Genomic DNA, 21224 nt, shown 5'->3' with positions numbered 1-21224 from the left:
GGAGAGAGAGAGAGGAGGGGGAAGTGGCTTCATCTCAGAATGGACTTGGGTACCTCTGGAGTAAGGTTTGCACTGAACGACATGCAAAGGACTATTCATGCTGAATGAAAGAGAGAGTACTCTTTGTTTTTTTTTTGCTTTGAAAAGTTTCACAAACACCAACTTTTCAATTATGTGTTATACGATGCTTGCTTGAACAAATCTGACCTCAGTAGCCTTATAGTGCATTGAAAGCTTGCAGTTGGAAACTAACATTTTTCTTTCACCTTGTCTGGTTGCAACTCCTTATCAACAGCTAATGTTGCACAGTCGATAGAAGCACTTTCCTTGGACTGAAAAAAACTTGTTTTTCTCTATAAAAATTATAGGATTTTAGCTGAAATGAACATAAGAAATCATGGTGGAGTTTAATTATAGTGTGTGGGATTATTGATAAATTTTGGTTTTATTATTAATTTCATATTATACTTGATGGTAATTATACAATGAGATTAAAAAAAACAATTAACATCTATAATTTAAGTTGAGGGTAAAAAGAGATTGCAGGGTTTAAATAAAATTTCCCATTCTAATAACCATACAATGTTAATATTTTGCATAACATAAGATTAAAGAGGTGTCTTCATTGAACAATATCATTTGAAGTTGCGTTTTGATACCCTCGGTTCGGTCTTCAAGTGCTAGGTCCTAGGTCGGTGTCCAGCTTAGTTAGGAGGTCTTGGGTCCGAAATTTGAGTCCAGAGTAATAAGATTGAGCCTTAAGTGCTAAACATAAGATTACATTAACGATAATCCAATACTGCTGCTTATGGCCACCAAATGGTTTCCGACTTACATAAATGAGTGCAACACCATCGTAACGTCCTGATAGCGGTACCTAAATGCTGGTTTGGTATGGGATACTAAACCAAAAATGGCATATCAAATTCCGATCCGAAAATTTTCAGGACGAAAATCTCATGACCGATCCCGAACCGAAATTTCGGGATTCCCGAAATATTTTCGGTATTTCGGAATTTCCCGAAACCGAACCTGCATCAGAATCCAAATCATCTAGATTGAAATTGAAATCATCCGAACCTGCATTAAAAATCCAAATTGAAATTGGAGACAAAGTGACAGTGAATCAGTGAAGATTGATGGTCGAGAAAGAGACAAAGTGAAGAGATAGACCCGAGCCCCCAATTCGAAACCCTAACTTTAATTCGAAATCCCACACACAGAATCACTGGAGAGAACCGGAGGTGGGGATGAAGCCGTGAGGTGTGGTGGTGGCCGGCGTGGAGAGAGTTCATCGGAGTGAGATTATCATACAGTGGGTCGCTGCTGAGGCTTCGAATCCAAGAGAAAGAAAGAGAGCGTCTGAGACTGAGTGAAGGAAGATGAGAAAGGCAAAATGAGATGAGAGAGAGTGAGTAAGGACGTTTGTGGGTTAGGTGGTGGTGGATTGAGTGGAAGGTGCCGGTTTCTAGGTTGTAGAGAGAGAGAGAGAAGAGAGAGAGAGAGAGAGAGAGAGAGATAGACAGAAAATAAAAGAGAGATAAAGGGTTAGGTGGTTTACGGGTTGTAATTGTAGAGAGAGATGAGACAGAAAATAAAAGAGAGATAAAGGGTTAGGTGGTTTATGGGTTGTAATTGTAGAGAGAGAGGGTTCTTCTGTCTTTAGAAAGCAAAAGCACCCGTGACCCATCCCATTCCCATGTGTTTGATAAGACTTTTGTCAGCACGCCACAAACTTAAATCATTTTAATAATATAATAATAGCCTATTGCACATTCCAACATATATATATATATATATCCTAATTAATAAAATTTTATTTGTCAACCAAAAGATGATAACAAGATAAATTAATTTCTATCACATAAAAAAATAATGGACAATAATGTAATTTCATATATCCAAATTTTATTATTTTTTATTAAAGCATCACTTATAGGAGATGTTAAAATACCTCCAATATTAAAAAAAAAACCTCTCACTCCCCCACGTTCTTGCTCTCTTTCTCTCTCTCCTTATTTTCTAAAAAAATATGTTCATACAGACAAAGTGTGTAAGCAAATGTTATATATATAATATTTAGTAAAATTCGATTCGAGACTAGAATACGGATTATTTCAAAGTGTGAGACCGAATCCCATACCAAACAATTCAGGATTGATTCGATTCCAATACCAAAATTTTCGAGATTTTTTGTTCTGTATTTTTTCGGTTCAGTTTTAATATGATTTGAAATTTTCGGTATTTTTTTCCAACTCTCATTTCATGAAAATCCTTCCCCAAAAGGACTAATTGAATGATGTGACTTTGTATGTGTACGATTGAGACCGGCGTAATCTATACGGACCAAGTCTACCTTGATAATGCGACCGAGAGAAAAAGGTTGGGCTGAATAATAACTTTATTGTTCCAGTCAAGCCTGAACTAAATCCAACCTACCCCTGGATGGATCCAACCAACATCTTTAAAGGAAATGTCAAAATGTGCATATCAGTTATAACAGTGAAAAAAGATCCACGAATATTCTCCAATTGAAATGTCAAATCTTATGTGGCGATGACATGAATTGCATCAAAAGAGGTAGCTGTTAAATTTGACAGCAGTTTCAAATGTTTTTTTAATAATTATTAAACGTATCTTATTAATTTTTAATTAGTTTAATCATTTATTACAATTAATGTTGAGTTGAACAATCCAATTATCCTACTTTTTTTCTTCTTTTCAATCAAGGAAGGTAAACAGATTACAGATTAAATTGTAAATATCCTTTATTAAATTTTAATTAGTTTAATAATTTATTTTATAAATTAATAATTTAATTTGACATATCAGTTAGAGAACAAGATTTTAAAAAATATCAAAATGCCACATAAACTGTCAAAATTTAAATTTTATGTTCAAAATTTAACATCCCTTTTTAAAATAGTCGTACTTGCATCAACTTCTCGAAGCTGGTGGGACGCACACTTTCTTGGGATACTCAACCAACGACTAAGTGCACTTTGTGTTTGAGGTAGGCAAGAACTGTGCCAACTTTCTCGCGGTTTGTGTATATGAATTTCATTCGCGAATTATGTAACACTGTAATGGTGTTATGGTGGGACTCTCAAAGGCTCACTGGTCACAGTTGGTGGTGATTTTTTTTTTTTTTAAATTCTTTATAACATGATAATTTAACATTAATTTATGTATTAATATTATAAATGATTGTGAAAAAACATAATGTGTTATAGGGTTCATAGAGAGTCCTCCTTTTTAAATGGTCTCTCTAACATTTCTCTTGTTAATATAATGGTATGAACCTGATTTGTAATAATGGTATAACATTGTTATAGTAATGATTTTAACTTTTTATATAATTAGCCACTTAGTACTACGGTCTAGTGGTATTCCTCTTCACTTGTAAGTGAGATACCTTGGATACGATTCTCGTCAAAGACGATTTTGAACCACATTATCGCTAGCATATTGTGAGGCTTAACCCACTTTCCTACCCAGTAGGCTTAACCCACTGCCCCACCTCCTTCGTATACAATCAATGCATTACAGTAAAGAATGAATGCATTTTTATTCAACTCAAAGTTTCATGCTTAGTATACCAAGTTTCATCTATTTTCAAATATCAAACTCATAATGACAAATTCTAATGAGACTCTTTTAAAGTGAGACTTTTTATAGACTCTTTATCACCTTACTGTTTAACATCAATTTTCATGCCAATCTTATAAAACATTGTGGCAAAAACATGAGATGACACAGAATCCATAGAAAATCCAACTTTTGAGAGAGTCTCCTAAACATTTTTCCCTCAAAATTTCCAAATCATGGAAGGCCTTGTAAGCTCAACTAAAAAGATTGGCAATACCCAAACGCACAAACGAAAACATACAATGCTAGCAACCTTCTCATTTTAATTTCTCATCTCTGTAAGTGTTATATGATATCCAAATCTTCTATTTTCCAAATTACTTTTTAAAAGTATTTTCTACAAAAAGAAGTAACTAAATTCAAATTCAATTAATCATCTCCCTATTATTATATAATAACTAGACCCATCTCAATATTTTAGTTTCTCACTCACATTATAATCTCATCTTTGACAAAAAAATTAAAAATTTTAAGTGCTATTTTTCCATCCACTATTACTCCTAAAATAACCTCTAATATATATCTAAATTATTTTGTTAGAATAATAAATATTAGAGTGCTGATAAGCCTACCGTTAAGGCCTTCCTTCCCGATTTTTATTTCAGTTAATATTTCAAATTTTGGTCAGTTCCTATATCTCTAACTGATTGCAACTCTTCTTTCCCTCTCCACCACCAACGCAACCCCCTTCCAAATCCCACGACTAAGCCTCATACCGAATTCCCAAAATCTCATCCTCATCTCCCATTTCCAAATTCGCAATAATCCGATTCCACTCGTCCAAACCCAATTTCTTCTTCTGGTCTCTCATTTCATTTTTCAAAGATTTAGGTCATTATTTTATTAGTAAAATGTTGTGAATAACTCTTATATGTGATTAAACTAGAAAAGTAGAAAATGTTTTTTTCTTTTTGGAAACAATGAAGAAAATGTTTATTTAAAAGAATTGAGACAGTTGCAGTGAAATGGTGAATAGACAAAAGATTTTTTTTTTTCTTTTTTTGCTTTAGTCCTTAAATATTATTTTACATGAGGTAAATTGATATTAATTTATTTATTAAAATGTGGGTAAAAAGAATAGACAGGGGTGAGTTTATCAGCATTTTATAATAAATAGGCCATTACGTCCTTTTTTTTCAGCATTATAACTAAATAATAATTAAACACTAAAAAGTGTTAACTTTGTTAATCGGAACATTTTAACAATTTCTAACATAGTAGATGATGCTTTATTGCAGTGGCAAAAAACGACTGTACTTTTGCGCTCTGGTGCAAATTCTATCTCATTATGCCTTTCTTTCTTAACAACTAACAATTTGACTCACTAATAACATCGTTTGTAAAAAACATAAAATTTCTAGCATGGTTAATTTGTTGTAGTTACTCATTAACAAAGATGTAAGAATAAACGGTTCTGATCATAAACTAAAATCGTAAAAAAAAAGAAAAAAAAAGAGAAACGTTATTAAAAATAGTCCAAATCAAAGATTGCTAGTCCAAATCAAAGATTGCTAACATCCACATTCATAGCTGACTTTCGTACCCCTTTTGGACTTGCACACCCCTCTTTAAAAGTTCTTAAGAGGGATACGTGGAATGTGTTTATCCTTTTCCTTCGATGTATTTCGAGTCCTAACACATGACTCAGTCATCGGTCATGTTCCTGCGGTGTACATTTATTTCCTGCATGTTCAGTCAATTCATGCTGATCCAGAAATAGAAGAAAAACACCATGACGCTGCATTTTCTTTCAGAAAGTGCACATGCAGAAGTCAATTGAATTCTTGGAGATGTTAACTGCTCCTTATCCTGTCCTTAATTTTCAATTTGATTTACCAACTTGGCGACTACCATACTCTTGTTTAACCACCCTTGACCCGGACCAACATTTTTTTCCTCCTTCGGAGGGGGGAGTTGGTGAAGAACCAAAAAAGGAAAGTACCCCAAAATTATAGCGGAATATATGCCACTGATCGTATTTTATAAGAAAGTCAAAACGCATAGCAATGTATATATGAGTAGTTTAGAATACCGTTATAATAACATCCCCATTGTACATATTTGGGAGATGATAATCTCACAACACTTTTTCTCCTACACCTCTCTTTACTTCTAAGCACCTGATTTGATAAAAACATGATTAAACAGAAATGCGTAGAAAGACATCGGGCGTATAGCCATCATTTCCCTATGAGCTAACAAAATTCCGTGTCAAATTTCCAAATAATGCAAATTGACTATCATGCATTGACATTAGTGAAATTTTCCCACCATTTTTTTTCTTGACGTCACCTAAATAAATATTATAAATTAAACAAAATAAATCCTAACAACTCACTTCTTCTAACAAATGGCAATATACTCCAAATAACTTGATGAGCTAAAACAGTCAAGTCTGGCGACCAACACCACCAATTATTTCTTTCACCACTTGTTTAAAGAAACAAGTGTCAGGAAAAAAGGAGAATGACAAAAAACAAAAAGATCTAATTCTAAACCAAACACCATCTCAAATTCATCTAAAAAATTATCACATCCAATTGTACCAATGATCCAAAGTTTCTTGTTTCTCAAACATTACTTGATCAATACTGCAAACATCAAAGGAAAGCACATACAATCATCTGAGTAAATTCTATTAAACAAAAGGCATGTAAGTAATTTACAGACCCTGACGTAGCCAAGTTGACTAAAGTTCTCCCTACTCAAATTCGAATCCTCCTCCCGTAGTTTAATTAGAATACTACTCGACATGCAATCAATTTGGATGATTGGGAACTGTCATCTGTGAACTCCCTATTGTCTCCATAATCCTAAAGTCTCTAAACAACTTAACTAAGAACTATGGCACTATATTATTCTTCATATATGAGCATATCCTTGTATAAACAAGATGTTTCTCGTGGATTAAAGAGGAATCAATTATGTAAACAGTTCTCTTAGACCAAACAGGAAGTCTCTACACACTGTCAAATCTGTCGATCGACCCATCAAATCATACAGCCCTAAACCCTAAAACCTGGCAAGCATAAAGGCAACGATACCAACCTGCTCTCAAGTTATCTCCCGTCCAAATAAATCTCAATGATACTCCTGTCGGAGCATGCACTTAACTGGAAACTCGACTTTCAATAATTATCCATGAAACGACATTTTTGGGAAGATGCCGATGACAATATGCAGAAGATCAACGGTTGGCATACATTACTGAATTTAACGGTGCATACACGCTTAAGAATTCATAATCCATGGGACGTTATTGAGTGAACCGGAGACACTAAAGCAATGCATAGAAAGACTCTTGGAAAGCTTACCAATAACGAAGAATTTTCACAAACAATTTGCAATGGAAATTTCAATAGCTCCAAACCCCTCCATCTTCTTGACTATTTCTTCTTCTTTCCCCCTACAGATAATTAAACGAAAGATCGAACGAACAAAATACATTCATATGATCCACCGGTTTCGAAACAAAGCTACTGATAAAGAAAAAGTAAATAAAACCTAACATCAAAACTACAGACTTGAGATATAACAAGCAAAAGATATAAACAAAATAGATCTCCTACCTTTGCTTGCTGCGCCTATAAGAGCTGCCAAAACATATTTTTGCACAAAACCAAAAAACAAGTCAGTGATCACACCAAATCTCTCTTTTTCTCTCTCTAAATCTTTGTTGTCTCAGTAAGATGGAGGTCTCGGAGGGGGAGGACCCCAGAAAACATCATGAGGGATCTGACCGCCATTCGCAAGTAAATTCGGAGGCAGATTGTAAACAGCCATTGCACTAGCATTCTCACCAACACCTCGAGATCCCGAATTCACACCTGATTGCTGCTGTTCCTGCGGTATCTGCATTCCTCCTTCTCCACCTTGCTCTTCCTCGAGTGGCAGCCTTTCATATGTTGCATTTGTGAACGTAGCTGCAATAACAATCACCGGACCAGAAGCCACCAATGCTCCCATCACGGTGCCTCCCACCACCTGCCCCTGGCCGCCCGCCAAGTACACGGTCAGTCCTGTCGCGCCAGGCGGTGATGGGGCAGGTAGGAACGCCCCTGACAACGATAGAATCTCAAACCTTCCGTGCAATGTAATCACTCCAGTTGGCGCTGCTGGTTGCCGAAGAGTTACATTAGCGACAATGCCGCTGCCGCTCAGGACAGAGACGCCTCTATGCCGTCTTTGAGAAAAGGTGGCAATGCTGTCTACAATGTCGCTGCCGCTGCTGATTTCCAAAACGTGGCTTCGGAGAGCGTTGGGGCTCTCTTTAGTGATGACAACGGGCGGTTTGGGCTTGTTTTTGGAACCAGGGGGGCGGCCACGCGGCCTCCGGTTGCTACTTCCTGGCTCGAGGCTGTCATGGCTGCCGCTACCGGTGTTAGGGCCCTGATCATCGCCTTCCAGGTCATTGTTGTCCCGACCATCTTCGTGGTGCTTGTTGTTCTGCTTGTGAGGGCTGGTGCTGCTGTTGGTGGGAGTAGTGGTGGTGTTGTCTTGGTCGTCGAGTTGTTCCTCGGTGTTTCTGAGGTGGAGAGACGGCGGAGTCGAGGAGATTGAATCCACATGACCTCCTCCGCCCATGGAAACATTTCCAGCCCACCATCGATTCGCCATGGCCTTATAATTAAATCTTGGGAAAATATAGAATAAAAAAAACCTAGAAAACAAAATCCAAATCCGAGCAAGAAAGGAAACAAATCCAAATCCGAGCTCTTGCTTTTACACTCTTTCTGTTTTTGGATGCATAACGACAACCACGGTTGAACCACCTATCTAGCTAATTAAGGAAGGTAAAGATAAAATCTTTATCTTCTCTCTTTAATATTGCACCTCTCTCTCTCTCTCTCTTCTTCTTCTTCTTTGTTTGCTTGCTTGCAGGAGCAGATTGAAAGATCTCTCTCCAATAAGCAATATAAAAACAATCTCCAAATCCAACAGATAGAATCCAAAAACCTTGTCCCTTTTCACAAAACCCACCTAAACCCAATCTCCTTTTTATTACTTGAAAACCCTAAAAGCTAAAAACCCAGAAATATTAGATCCAACAAACCCCATTTAGAATCCAACAACCCTAACCCTACTTGTTCAAAAACCAAATCCAACCTCAACAATCTTCATAACCCACCACCCAAAATACCCAACGATTCACATATTTGAGCTCACAACAGTAAAATATAAATATATATATGTATATTTTTGGGTACCCACAAAGTGCATCCCTTGTGTTCTTCTCTGATAAGCTTTTTGAGTTTGAGCAGCTTCTAGCTTTTCTTCTTTCTTCCTTGGAGCTTGGTTTGCTTTGCCCTCTCTCGAGTCTAATCAATGGGAAATCTTGGGTTGGCCAGTACGAGCAAACTAACCCAAAGATTTTGTTTCTGTGGTTGGGGCCTCTTCTCCTCTGTATTTTCAGTCTTATCTCTCCTCTTTTCTTTCTCGTTCTCTCTCTCTATTTCTACTGCAAGACTGCACCTTTTTACCACTTTGGGGGCTGCGGGGGGGGCGTACGTTAAGGGTCCCAACGCTCCCTGGCGTACGATAACATATCTTTAAACTTGTAAAAACAAAAACAAAACAAAAACAAAATAAAAACAAAACAAAAAAATTATGAGGGAAAAAGAAAAAGGCGGTTTTGCAGAGAGTACCTGGTTTTTTCTTGTCCCTCCGGTTTTGCCTTTACAAGTTCCGAGCTTCCAAGTTGAGTGAGATTTTAATCCTCTACAGTCATCACCAACTGGACTCTCCAACCGCAGCCAACCACCAGGAAGAAAAAAAGGCATCTTTGTACATCGAAATTACCGTTGTGCCCTCATGAGGTGACGTGCGGGAATTTGATTTGACGTTGAGAAAGCAGGGATGGTGGAAAGGTGCAGGGCAAGTGTGCAAGCCAAGGTTAAGAATTGGAGTTTATCTCTCCTTTTTTGAGTTTATACAGACGGAGAAGAGAGAGAGAGAGAGAGAGAGAGAGGAGTGTAGGGTAACGTGCGCTTGGAGTAGTGGGAAGTCGTCATTGTCTGCGAGTCGCGACACGGTATCGAATGCCAATGTCTGAAAACATCACCGCCAGAAACCGCGACCGATGACCCATACTTAATGCCGTCTCCAGTCATGTAGGAAGCTTCGAGAATACGGAAAAGGATCCTCGCCGGATCCTTTTCTTACGGATTCTAGAAATTTCGTGATCTCATCCGTTGATTGTATATCGTACCATCTATTTTTGTTAGATACTATTTATATTTAATTTTAAATTTTAAATTTTAAAATAATTTATAATCGCACGATATACGATGAAAAATATTCGGCGAGAATCTTTTCCCAAAGAATACCGAACACCAGTTTTATCCACCTCCAATCATACCAGCCTAAATTTTTCCAATCTCACGTGAAATGAAGATGTTGAAGCCCGTCGATACCTAATAAGAAATGTCAAATGACGACAGTTCGGTTAATGTAACAATTTAATGTTTTATGTCCAATTTTATGTTTTTTTAATTAAATTGTTAAATATTATCTTATTATTAATGCAAATCTTAATGGTTGTTTTTACTTAAAATATTGTTGAAAGGTTAATAGAATAAAGGACTTACTATTAATTAGTGAAAAATAAATTTAACGTTGATGTTAAAGACAATCAACAGTCGATAGGCTTAAGGGCTTTATGTATTTAGCCTTAAACTAAATTTAGCCCTGGTTTTTTTCAGGCCATCTCTAAGTTAAATCGAGAAAGGGATCATATGATGATCCATTTCATCTAATCTTTCTTATTAAATAATCTGGACTTTTGAAATTTGATACAACGGTTACAAACAAGGATCCACTTTAAAAGTTATAATAATTTTAGTTGTTTAATCAAATTTTAAGGACTCGAATTGTTTGATGAGAAGGATTAGGTGGAATGGATCTGAAGATGATCCCTTTCCGTTATATTGAGCCTTTAGCTATGTTTTAGTTTTTTTTTTTAATTAATATTTTAAATAATATTGTAGAATTAAATTTGTTTATCTCCCGCCATGTAGAGTCAAATTTTGTTATTTGGCTTGTGATACACATGTTGGGGCTGTTGAGGAGCTTGGAAGCCTGGTATACATAGTCTGTACTTGAATAACCTTTTATTTATTTATTTATTTAACAAACAATATTATTTATAGTAAAGTGAGAGAGTGAGTTAATCATTACAATGGATCAGCCATAATAATATGATTCAAATTCGCCTTTAGCGAAAAATGAACATAAAACCTCACCTACAAGTGAAGAATACTACTAGACAAATAGTACTAAGTGGCTATCCTTAACTAAACTTAGCCCTAATTCTTTTTAACAAATTCATGTTGGCACTGTTGCAGGGACGAAGCCAGAGATTTGTATGAGCGGGGGTATCCTCAAATAACAAAGTCACAATTAAAAATCTCAAGAATTTATTGAACAAAACACTAATATATTAATCCATAAAGTTTTTCATACAATATATTACAATATTCCTCGAATCGTTTTCATGTTTTGAAAACGTTGTATAACAATATCATTACCAATACCATTAAATATCTTTTTATATAAAAATAATCATGTTATCATTCATCCATTGATCTCTAAATTAGAAAGCTAAATTCTAAATTGAAATGCCAAAAACAAATTCATGAAGTAAAGTCGTATAGAATACCTTGTGGAGTAAAATTCTTGTGTTGAATTTTAATAATTGATTACTTGAACACCAACTGTCTATAACACTCCAAATTCAATTGAGTTTTGGTTGAATGAAAGGGGAGGAAAAATCTGGAGACGTTGAGGACTATAATTGCTTTGTCATACGTGGTGTGATGAGTTTTTTACGGATTAACGATCTAGGGTTAGAAAAACGGGAAGGCACAATTAAATTAATTCTTAATTAAATTATTATCAGATAGGGCATTTGGATCCAAAAACGGTAGACTAATTTAGCTGCCTACCAATTTTTTTAATTATAATTTAATTAGGGCTGGTTATTGAGAATTGAAACCCAACTATACATTTTTTTTAAATGAGTGGGGGCTGCTGGAGACAAATTTTGCAAATTAGGGCTAAAAATGACATAATCTTTGGTTTGAGATGGTCTTCGTATATTTGTTTTGGCCCTTGGTTGAAACTAAAAATTGCGTGTAATTTTATTTACTGGAATGGCCTACATTGTCAGACGAGTCATATGACTTGTTCGTCTTTTAACACAAAAATTTAAGATCCGTTATCCAAATATATTAATGAATTCAACGATTTGTAACATGATCTGAAAAAAGTCAAAACCCTTATATTACATTGCAAATTGTAAGAAGAAAAACCTCGAGTTGGGCAGCTAATCAAATCAAATAATGTTGAATTGTCATTGTCAGTTACTTGCCCCTATAGTTTCACCATTAATATTGTCAAAAGTGATATCAGTAGTTTTGTATCCAAACAATGTCAAAATGTGAGTGCGAACCTAGAAATAGGCCGAATTTATTTTAAAGAATTTTAACGAAAAATTTATAGTACTGTTTATTTTAATAAAAAATTATATTTTTACATTAAAAAATTAATGTTAGTACTATTCATTTTATCTTTTATTATATCCTTATCGTTAAAACTTAAAGTTTTTAAACTTTTTTTATTAGTTTTCTTTTTATATTACTCTTCAATTTGAAATAGCAAAAAAAAAAAAAAAAAAGAAAGTAATTTGATGGTTGAGTAGCACAACTTTAATATATCCCATTATACCAAATGATCAGGATTATTAACCAATTGGTTCAACTATCTTACACCAATTTTTAGATGCTTCGGGTTTAGTTTTTACTTTAAAAAGGCGAATTCCTTTTTTTTTCAAGCTTCAAAATTCAAGAACATTTTAATCACTTACTATTCAATTTTAATTTTGAAGAAATAAATATGTATCGTAAAATTTATGGGGGTTTTAACTAAAAATCTACAATATTGTTTACTTTAATGAAAAATCATATTTTTACATTAAAAAGTCAAATCTAAAATTATTTATTTTATTATTATCGTTAAAACTTAAAATTTTCAAATCTTTTTCGCTGCTTTTTCTAAATTTTATTTGGGGTTCGTATGTCGAGTATTTCGTTTTGTTGGCTTTACCAATGTTAAGCCTAATGTGACAGTCCTAAGCCTAGGCCTAGGTAATAGCTACTGCGGACACTCCATTGGAAAGTTGATGTGGGCTTATGAACAAACTTTGGCCACTGATATGTGACAGGTTTTTACCGTTTTTAAGGACGCAACTTACCTTCTATTGTTCTACGTACTATGTAGTATCTCCTGAGTTGTTGTGAATGAATTTTACATTAATAGAAGGATAAATTTTACGTAAGTATATAATAATTTAAGCTACTTTATATATTATCAATTAGTTTTTATAGTACAACGAATTTTACATTAATAGAAGGATAAATTTTACGTAAGTATATAATAATTTAAGCTACTTTATATATTATCAATTAGTTTTTATAGTGGATTCTAAATTTTCTTTATAATATCATGGTAGGTTGGTTCACAGGTGAAAGTCAACGGTCACATGTGCTCCAATGTTTAGACTTGAAAATTTGTCATACGTGTGAAAGGTGTGTTGAAAATGGATCTCACATAGATGGGAAGAGAGACTTTACATGAGCTTATAAGTAACTCGAGCCACTTTCTATATTGTAAATTGATTTATAGTTAAACCTCAACTTTCTTTATAAGAAAGTAGGAATTGAATAATAAAATTATATTTGTTATGCCACGTGAAAAAAAAAACCATCGTTTTTAACAGAGGTAACAATCTGATTTACAAATTAAAAAGAGAATTGTTATCAACATTTCAAAAATCTTATTTGGCACTCCAAACTTTTTATAATTAGAAGGAATAAAACACTTATAAACAGTGTATAATAAAATTTGGAATGCTAATAACATTTTCCATTAAAAAGTAGCAACTGATCTAGTATATTTATAACGCTACTTGCTATTTCTTTAAGTTAGCAATTTGGTTTCGACTATATATTTTATTTAAAGATTTTAAGATAAATTTAAGATATAAATATTTCAAAATAACAATTAGAATATGGTGAGTTAATTGAAGAATGAGTTGACAAATAGATGAACGAAGGACAATTTATAAGAAATTTTCTCTAACTTCTTTGGGGGAGATAGTAACTAGCAACTAGCATATGACTATGCACATTGTGTGTTTGAATATTTTTTATTTTTGTTTTTAAAAGAGAAAAAAGGGAGAGAGAACGAGGGATTGGAAAGAGAGGTTTTTGGTTTTTGTTTTTTGTTTTTTATTTTTTAATATTAGATATATGCTAAAATCAAATGTATGTGAGCTTCAATAAAAAAAATAACAAAATTTGGTTTTGTGAAGTTATATTGTTACTCATCAACAATTTTTTTCTGTGATAGAAGATTAATAATCTTTTCATCATCATTTAGTTGACAAAGAGAATTTTAATAGGTAGTGTAGATTAGTATATCCACATTTCAAATATTAACCCATGTTTACATTTTTACCCCTTATGTTTTATTCAGGATAGTTTCTAAAACTAAGTCATGAAAGTTTTTATCCTCACACGAGATTTTGAAATTGCATCAGTTGATATTTTATCTATGTTCGGTGCATGTCAAATGTTAGACTTCTTTATAGACTACGGAGATGGAAAAATCATATTTGCATATCAAGTTGTGCATCTAATTGTCGTTTTGGAATACAAGACGTCGATTTGAAGAATAGCTAAAAGTAAAACTTCATGATTATTGTTGACTATTGTTGGTTAACATAGTGTAAATGTGACTTCTAAATCAACACAAAAATTACATAAAACAATAAAAGAAAACTAAAATTTTGAAAGTCAGAAAAGCGATTGGCAACGAAAGAAAATAATTTTGACGCTAAAATCAAACTACTTTACAAGTTTAGAGTCCGTCTGATAATCATTTTAGTTTTTAGCCAATTTCTTGCACTGACTTGATCAACAAATTGCAATTCATCAACCTGAAAATATCAATGTCAAACACGAGCACAAAAAAAAGTTTGACGCCGGGTAAAAGTACTAGTTAGAACTAGCAATCTCAAGTTCTGTACATTGTAAACAAATCAAACAAAAATATTTCACCACTCTGGCAAGAAATGAATCCTTCCCTTCCAGATTTTCTCGACATAACAAAAAATTGGGGTGTGGGGAGTTAAAAGAGGGGCCTAAGTACCCTACTACGAAACACGACATATATGATCATCTTCAGACAACAAAGTTATAGAGACGGCGTAGAGAAGAAGACAGTATATGAAGGAAGTTGAAGATGAATACTAAGATAAAGTTTGATCCGTTTGGGTTTTCCCCGACCACCGTGTATAGCAGTTCCATCTGTGCTAAATCCCGAGTCTTGCAACTCTAAGGCCAAAATTAAGAGGTAGCCTGCCAGAACATGACCGCCTCCCTCTGTACTACTAAATGGTGACGACCATGTGTGCTTACTAATCTATCTATTCTATTAAGAGAAGAGGGTTCGTCAACTTTTTGCCCTCACTTTTAAATACACAAGGTTGACATGAGGAGGGTAAAATAGTAATTTTGTATATTTTGAACTTTTCCCCCCTTTTTTCTATTTTTCCCTCACATTTGATACACAGTAAAATGGCAAAATAGTAATTTTATATCAAAATATTTACATAAGATTAAAAAAATTGCCCCTTTTTCTTCCAATTTTACCCTCACTTTTGAATACACAATGTTAACATGAGGAGGGCAAAATAGTAATTTTGTATCTTTTGAACTTTTCTCCTTTTTTTCTTTTTTCTTTCCTCACTTTTGATACACAATATTTACATAAGAAGGGCAAAATAGTAATTCTATATCAAAATATTTACATAAGATAAAAAAACATGCAATTATTAAGAGAAATTATCTTACTATCATTTTTTTCATACACGTAAGTGAAATCATGATGTTTTTTGGATAGTTTGAATGAAGTGAAGTGGTTGCGCTTGAGGAAAACGTGAGAGGAGGTGGACGGTTGTTCACACACACAGTGTGCTCATCTGCTAGTATACCTTAAAGAAAACAGATCCGGTTCCAATGACTATACAACATTTTTAACCGCCACCGCTAGAACCTTCAGCAGGAACGGTTTCAGTTGGAAGCATGGTGCCCGTTGCATCAGAGACTCGCCCTGATTCACCCTGCTTAGTCTCTGACTGCTCCAAAATCGGATCACGGGAAACTTCAGACTGCAAGGATGGAGCAATTTTATTTACATGCAGCCATGTCAACTCCCACAAGCTATCATCTCCTACGTCACTTTTGTCCACAAGAACTCCCCTTAAAATCATTACGATTAAGGTGTTCTTAAGTAGCTCCGGCACTTGGTCCCGTAGCTTCTCACATTTTCTCCCTCCAACTTTCACCTGCATATAATTTTCCATTCGATTGAGAACACCCAGCCATAGTTTGCTGAAGGTTGTTAACTGCGATAGCTCGGGTAGTAACTCCAGAAAAACTTTGGACAAGAGCTTCAAGGCTAGGATAAGCGTGCCTTCCATGTAGCGGTATTCCTTTGGGGAGTGTCCCTGTGCAATTTCAAGCAAGTCATCAAGCATTGTGAAGATCACCGTGTCAAAGCACTGTAACCACAGGCCATGTGGAAGAGGAATCCCATCCACTCCAGTCAAGCACTTCCGTAACATGGACAAAGCATGGTTCCTAACCTCTTCTCTCTGGTCCAAACAAACTTTTCTCAACCCCTGAACAAGCCGCAACCACATTTGCCCAATATCCTGAGACATTCTCACAGCTTCTTCCTCATTCATAGATTGGTTAGCATCAGAGGCCCACCTTGATAAACAATCAATAGAACCTGCCATAAGATCCAGTGCGCACACAGATCGCTCCACCTCTCCAACACGAGACTCAGCAAACTGCCTTGATGCGTCAACACAGAAAACATAATTGGCAGGCAACAAATGAGCTCCTTCAGACATAATGAAGAACAGTGCATCGAACCCAGCCTCTGAAGCTTCTGGGTGCGGAGCAGTAATGGAGAGTAGTGATGTAGTTATGCGCCACCCCAATTGTGATCTTATGTGAGAGGCATTTGCTTTCACAAGGCGACCAACTTCCTGCGTAATTTGCTCACAGTATGCATCCGCAACCCGAGCATCAAGCTTCAAAACAAGTTGCAACGATCGCAAAAGATCATCAGCAAGGTCCTCTTTATAGGGAAGCAGCCGCTGGCAAATCCGAAGAAGTCCAAAAACAGCCTTCTCTACCAGGGCACAAGGCATCACGGTAGACTGAACAATGTTCGATATGTGCTCATACACAATCTGCCAAAGAAGCATAATCCTATCCCTGTTATTTAGGGTAACAGCTATCAGCAACTCCAAACAGAAAACTGCAGTATCTTCATCCTCAGGTGAGCTGCTCCCTTTCTGGGGTCGTCCTCCAGCCCAGATGAGTGCCCGTGCAAGCTGTAACAGGGATTTAGCCTGCAGAAACTTGCTCTCCGAAAATATGCTATCAATGTGGCACTTTTGAATTGTCTGAAGGGTGCGCTGATGAACCACAAGTTCTTCTTCAGTAGGCTGTGATCTCGGCTCCTCAGTGTCAAGAGATAATAGCTGAGTAAACCGGCCCATCAATCCATAGGATTTCCTAGGAGTACTCAGAGGGGGCATAGGAACAGATGACAGAGAATTGGTTATGGCCTTGCCATGACCTGTGTCAGCAGAAAACTCAGAATCACCAGCTGCTTCACCAGCCACAAAAGCCGACAGAAGACCAAGTTTGTGTAATCTTAAGATACAGTCAAGAACATTTCTCCAGCCTGTGCGAATGTGATCACCATATGTATTGGCAATCGTGAAAACCGTCATTGTTGACATTCTAGCTTTTGGGTCATCACCAAAGGCTAAAACAGGTTCCTCATAAGATGATGAGTTTAAAAGGGTTGTAAACTTACAAAGAGACACAACCAGATCGTCGAGCACATCTTCAAAATGATAGCATGCTGCAATCTTTGCAACAGATAAAAATCCATCAATGCATTTTTGGTAAATCTCTTCGTGTTCTGCATGATCAAATACCACAGAAATGGCAGCAATTGTGGGGCCTGACATTATAGCAAACATATCCTGGTCAAGGTAGGCTCTGGTATCGGATTCAATGAATGGAGCATTCTTCTTAGATTTGTGTATTAAATCAATCCAACGGCTTGGGTTCATTTCAGGATAACCAGCACCTTGTTCTGGAGTTGTGCGGATCTCATTCTTGCATGTTGAGTGGTAAAGCTCTGAAAGGAATTCTCGAGGTAAATCATCACCTCCATTGATGTGTCGATTATTCCGAATGAAATCCTCCTCTGTCATCTTCTTCTTCACCTGAACATTGTGCTGGTCTGTGTTGAGCAATATAATTGAATATGATAACAGGAGAGCAGAATCCTTGTTAGCCAGAATTTGTGGTGATTGCTCATAATATCTCTCTGAGAATGCTTCAAGCACCCTTTGTATTTTTTGTGATTCTCCAGGCAATCGAAATGTCTCCAGAAACAGTCGCAGTGCACTATCCAAATGCATGTCTTGGAAATCAAAGGTACCAGCAAATTTATTAAGAACCTGAATACAAAACTCATCATGGTTTCCCAGGAAATCCCCAACAAGATTCTTGTCCAACCCAGCAGTGTACCTGAAAAAACAGGCCACACTTTCAGGATCAAGTTTGTCAGGCAAGAGATGGGTTCCTTGGAGGAACTCCAGCCCTTTCTTTGGGTCATGGTTAAAATGATCAGCTCCAATCATTAGTCCTCTCTTTATGTGCTTCCTTCGGCGAACAAATGGAACCCAATGAGTTGGATCACTGTAGTTGTCACATTTCATCAACCAGAATGCAGTATACTCATCAAGATTCATAGGGGGAGCTTGAACAGCACTAACTGAGTCATTCCCTGCCCTCTCAGCCATTCCCTGAATAATAGCAATAAGACCATCCAAAGCAAGAATGTGAATTGAAGACAAAAGCAAATTAACAGGGAATGCACTCTTTGACAACAGATTAGCAAGCTCTTCAAAGACATTATTGCAAGTTATGTCACAATCTAAGTTCGCGTACATCTCCACCATGAAAGTTTTCTGCCGGCAGAAGTCCACAACAGACTCCATGGCAACCTCCTGCTGCTGATAAGAAGCCCCATACCTGCTTTGCACAAGCCTCAATATCACACATGAAAAGAAAGCCTCAAGCTGTAGCTTAAGTTCAGTGCGGAGATGGTGATACAGACTGAGGACAATGCTGCATACCATTGAAAGAATAAGTGGACTTGTTGATAGGCCAAACTGCATCAAAATTTGAAACAATTCATCCTGAACCAAACTTAATAACTTGGGGTGATGCCGAATGGAGGACCCGCCTAACTCTATAGCGCAATTAACCAAACCCAGTGCAAAAAGGGGGACATCTTCGTCAAAAGCTATGGTATTATACCTGGGACCCATTCCTATATGCTCAACCACATTTAACAAAGAACACAGGAAGTCAAATATTTCCACCATGCAGGGAATCCCAAATGGCTCAGCCATGAGATGCACGTCATATTGATCAGCCTCCTTCCTGCTAGAACCACCAGCTGTCTTTTCATCAATCCCAGATTCTACAAGACCTGAGGAAGCATGCAAAGCAGGATTTGTAGATAATAGATGACTATCAAACTGAGAAATCATGTTACCATTCTCCAATTGTCTACTCCCAGAAGCATGCTCATTATTTTGCCCTGCAATCTGCACAAGAAAAACACCATAAATTCGTGAATAAGAAAAGTATTTAAGACTGGACATCTGCAGGTTTAACTTGTTTCACTCTCGAGAATTAACAGATCACCTCTATGCTAAGACCCAATAATACTTGTCAATTTTGATATTAGAAGTACCTCTCCATTGATGGTATTGCTTCCATTTGGCAATGCATGTTCAGCATGGTGAACATCTGGAAGGTGTGAGAAAATACATCTAATAAGTTCATGCATTGTGTGGCGAGCTATCCGCTGCAACAACTCACCTTTTGTTCCCGCTTGATGGACAATACGGAAACATGTGTTCACTATAATGCAAACATGCTGATTGGTCAAAATAACAGATGCTTTACTCTTCATGCAAGCTAGAAGAACCTGCAGTATCTTCATCAATACCACTTCTTCTGATGCAGGATCAGTCACCTCAAATCGGCAGCCAGTGATTGCATCAACTAATAAGTGCATGGCATCTTCAACATTTAAGGAATTTTGATTGATTACATCAAGTGTTAAGATATTGTAAACAGAAGACAAAGCCACACCAGTAATTGGTGCACCAGTTTCATCCGACCTAATCACATCCAAAAATGGCCGGAGATACGCAGAAGGATTGACGGAATGCATATGGTGCTTCCATGAAAAGATTTGCTTGCGTAATGTCTTTAAAGATTGGATTAGAGGGTGTTCCAGCTGATCATCACCAGACAGATAGCGTCCTCCCCATCTTACATTCCTCCTCATAACCGCTAATACAGTGCCTATTTCTGAATTAATGATGCATGCTAAAGTAGCATGATTAGAATGCGTTGCATCACATTCCCCATGTTTTTCCTCAATTTCCTGGATTCCACTTTGCAGCTTCAGACGCCCCATCGTTCAACAGAACCCAGATTCTACCAGTATTTTCCAACTTCTACGACCGAAGCAAAGTAGCATATGGGTTATCGCATACTTTCAAGATCTACCAAGCTTAAATACTCAGTAGAAATCCAACAGATCAGCTTACCGGGCAATGAAACTCCCCAAAAGTTCATAACTATTAGCACCAAATTCGAACAATCACGACCGCCATGGAATCATTCAATGACATTATAAATCTTCATAAAACCTGAAAGTATTCGACAATTTCGATTCTAATAATAATATAATCCATATTCCAAAGACTCAAGATTTGATTCTAATTAGAAAATTTGAAACTAAACAAATGCTAATCAGCAGCTCCCAAAGAAATGGGAGTGAAAAGGAAAGTGGGGATTCGTAGTGATCTTTAGCATTTCGAATCCCACAGTTTGGGTGCCTCAGATTTGGGTGAGAACAGGAAAATCAAATTCCGAATTTCATATGGGCACTAACCCGGAAGATTCCCGCCCTTCGACGTGGACGGCGATCTCATGCCGGAAGCCTCTGAGTCCGGTTTCGCGGCGGTTGCCGGCTCTAATCGTCAAGTTCGGGTTCGACCCGTTCACCAACCACCTTGGTACCAGATGTCTTGGTGAACTGTATAACAATGGTTTCCGCTGTTTTGTGGGGCATAAAAATGGGATCTTCCAATATAATGTCTCTTCAAATGTGGACCGTCTGATTTCTTTCGTTTTTCATGATGCCCATAAAAAAAATATCTTTTTTGTTTAATACAAAGAAAAATTATTACCCTTCAAGATCAAAAGATATGTAGTAAAATCATAGAGAATTCGAACGTACAACAAATATTATCGGTCAAATTTGAGACTTCCAAGATATCAAACGAAAAATATTACTAAACTGTATATTAATTAGTATAAGAATTGTTATTG

General features: G+C 36.3%; 2 protein-coding genes and 1 long non-coding RNA gene across 4 annotated transcripts; all 3 read right to left on the bottom strand.

Annotated features, from left to right (window-relative positions):
* Positions 1 to 433: 433 nt before the first annotated feature.
* On the bottom strand, positions 434 to 1714 carry LOC125468906. The gene is made up of 2 exons (XR_007251256.1): positions 1174 to 1714; positions 434 to 1080 (listed from the first exon to the last, which is right to left on the bottom strand). It is a non-coding gene; the product is annotated as an uncharacterized LOC125468906 (long non-coding RNA).
* Positions 1715 to 7296: 5582 nt separating this feature from the next.
* LOC103942958 (AT-hook motif nuclear-localized protein 15) lies at positions 7297 to 9088 on the bottom strand. Its single transcript, XM_009353156.3, has one exon. It carries the CDS (start codon positions 8263 to 8265, stop codon positions 7330 to 7332), a length of 936 nt encoding a protein of 311 aa, XP_009351431.2. The 5' UTR covers positions 8266 to 9088; the 3' UTR covers positions 7297 to 7329.
* A 6389-nt stretch (positions 9089 to 15477) lies between these two features.
* Positions 15478 to 20963, bottom strand: LOC125468734 (ARF guanine-nucleotide exchange factor GNOM-like). 2 transcript variants are annotated; one of them, XM_048565053.1, is made up of 3 exons: positions 20785 to 20963; positions 19570 to 20539; positions 15478 to 19420 (listed from the first exon to the last, which is right to left on the bottom strand). In XM_048565053.1, the coding sequence occupies exons 2-3, from the start codon at positions 20302 to 20304 to the stop codon at positions 15743 to 15745; spliced, it is 4413 nt and encodes a 1470-aa protein (XP_048421010.1). In that variant the 5' UTR covers positions 20305 to 20539; positions 20785 to 20963; the 3' UTR covers positions 15478 to 15742. The 2 variants fall into 2 exon arrangements, with proteins under 2 accessions (XP_048421010.1, XP_048421009.1); XM_048565052.1 differs by having other exon boundaries at positions 19570 to 20963.
* Positions 20964 to 21224: the final 261 nt, after the last annotated feature.

The sequence above is a fragment of a genome, unplaced genomic scaffold, assembly GCF_019419815.1.
Source record: "Pyrus x bretschneideri cultivar Hongxiangsu unplaced genomic scaffold, Pyrus_bretschneideri_v1 Contig4, whole genome shotgun sequence".
Taxonomy (NCBI): Eukaryota; Viridiplantae; Streptophyta; class Magnoliopsida; order Rosales; family Rosaceae; genus Pyrus; species Pyrus x bretschneideri.
Note: the sequence above shows the minus strand (reverse complement) of the source record. Positions and strands in the feature narration are given on the sequence as shown.

Coding starts and splice junctions, on each gene's coding strand:
- LOC103942958 (XM_009353156.3), bottom strand. CDS start 8,265: ATGGCGAATCGATGGTGGGCTGGAAATGTTTCCATGGGCGGAGGAGGT.
- LOC125468734 (XM_048565052.1), bottom strand. CDS start 20,304: ATGGGGCGTCTGAAGCTGCAAAGTGGAATCCAGGAAATTGAGGAAAAA. Junction 19,421..19,569: donor GCAATACCATCAATGGAGAG/GTACTTCTAATA, acceptor TTTCTTGTGCAG/ATTGCAGGGCAAAATAATGA.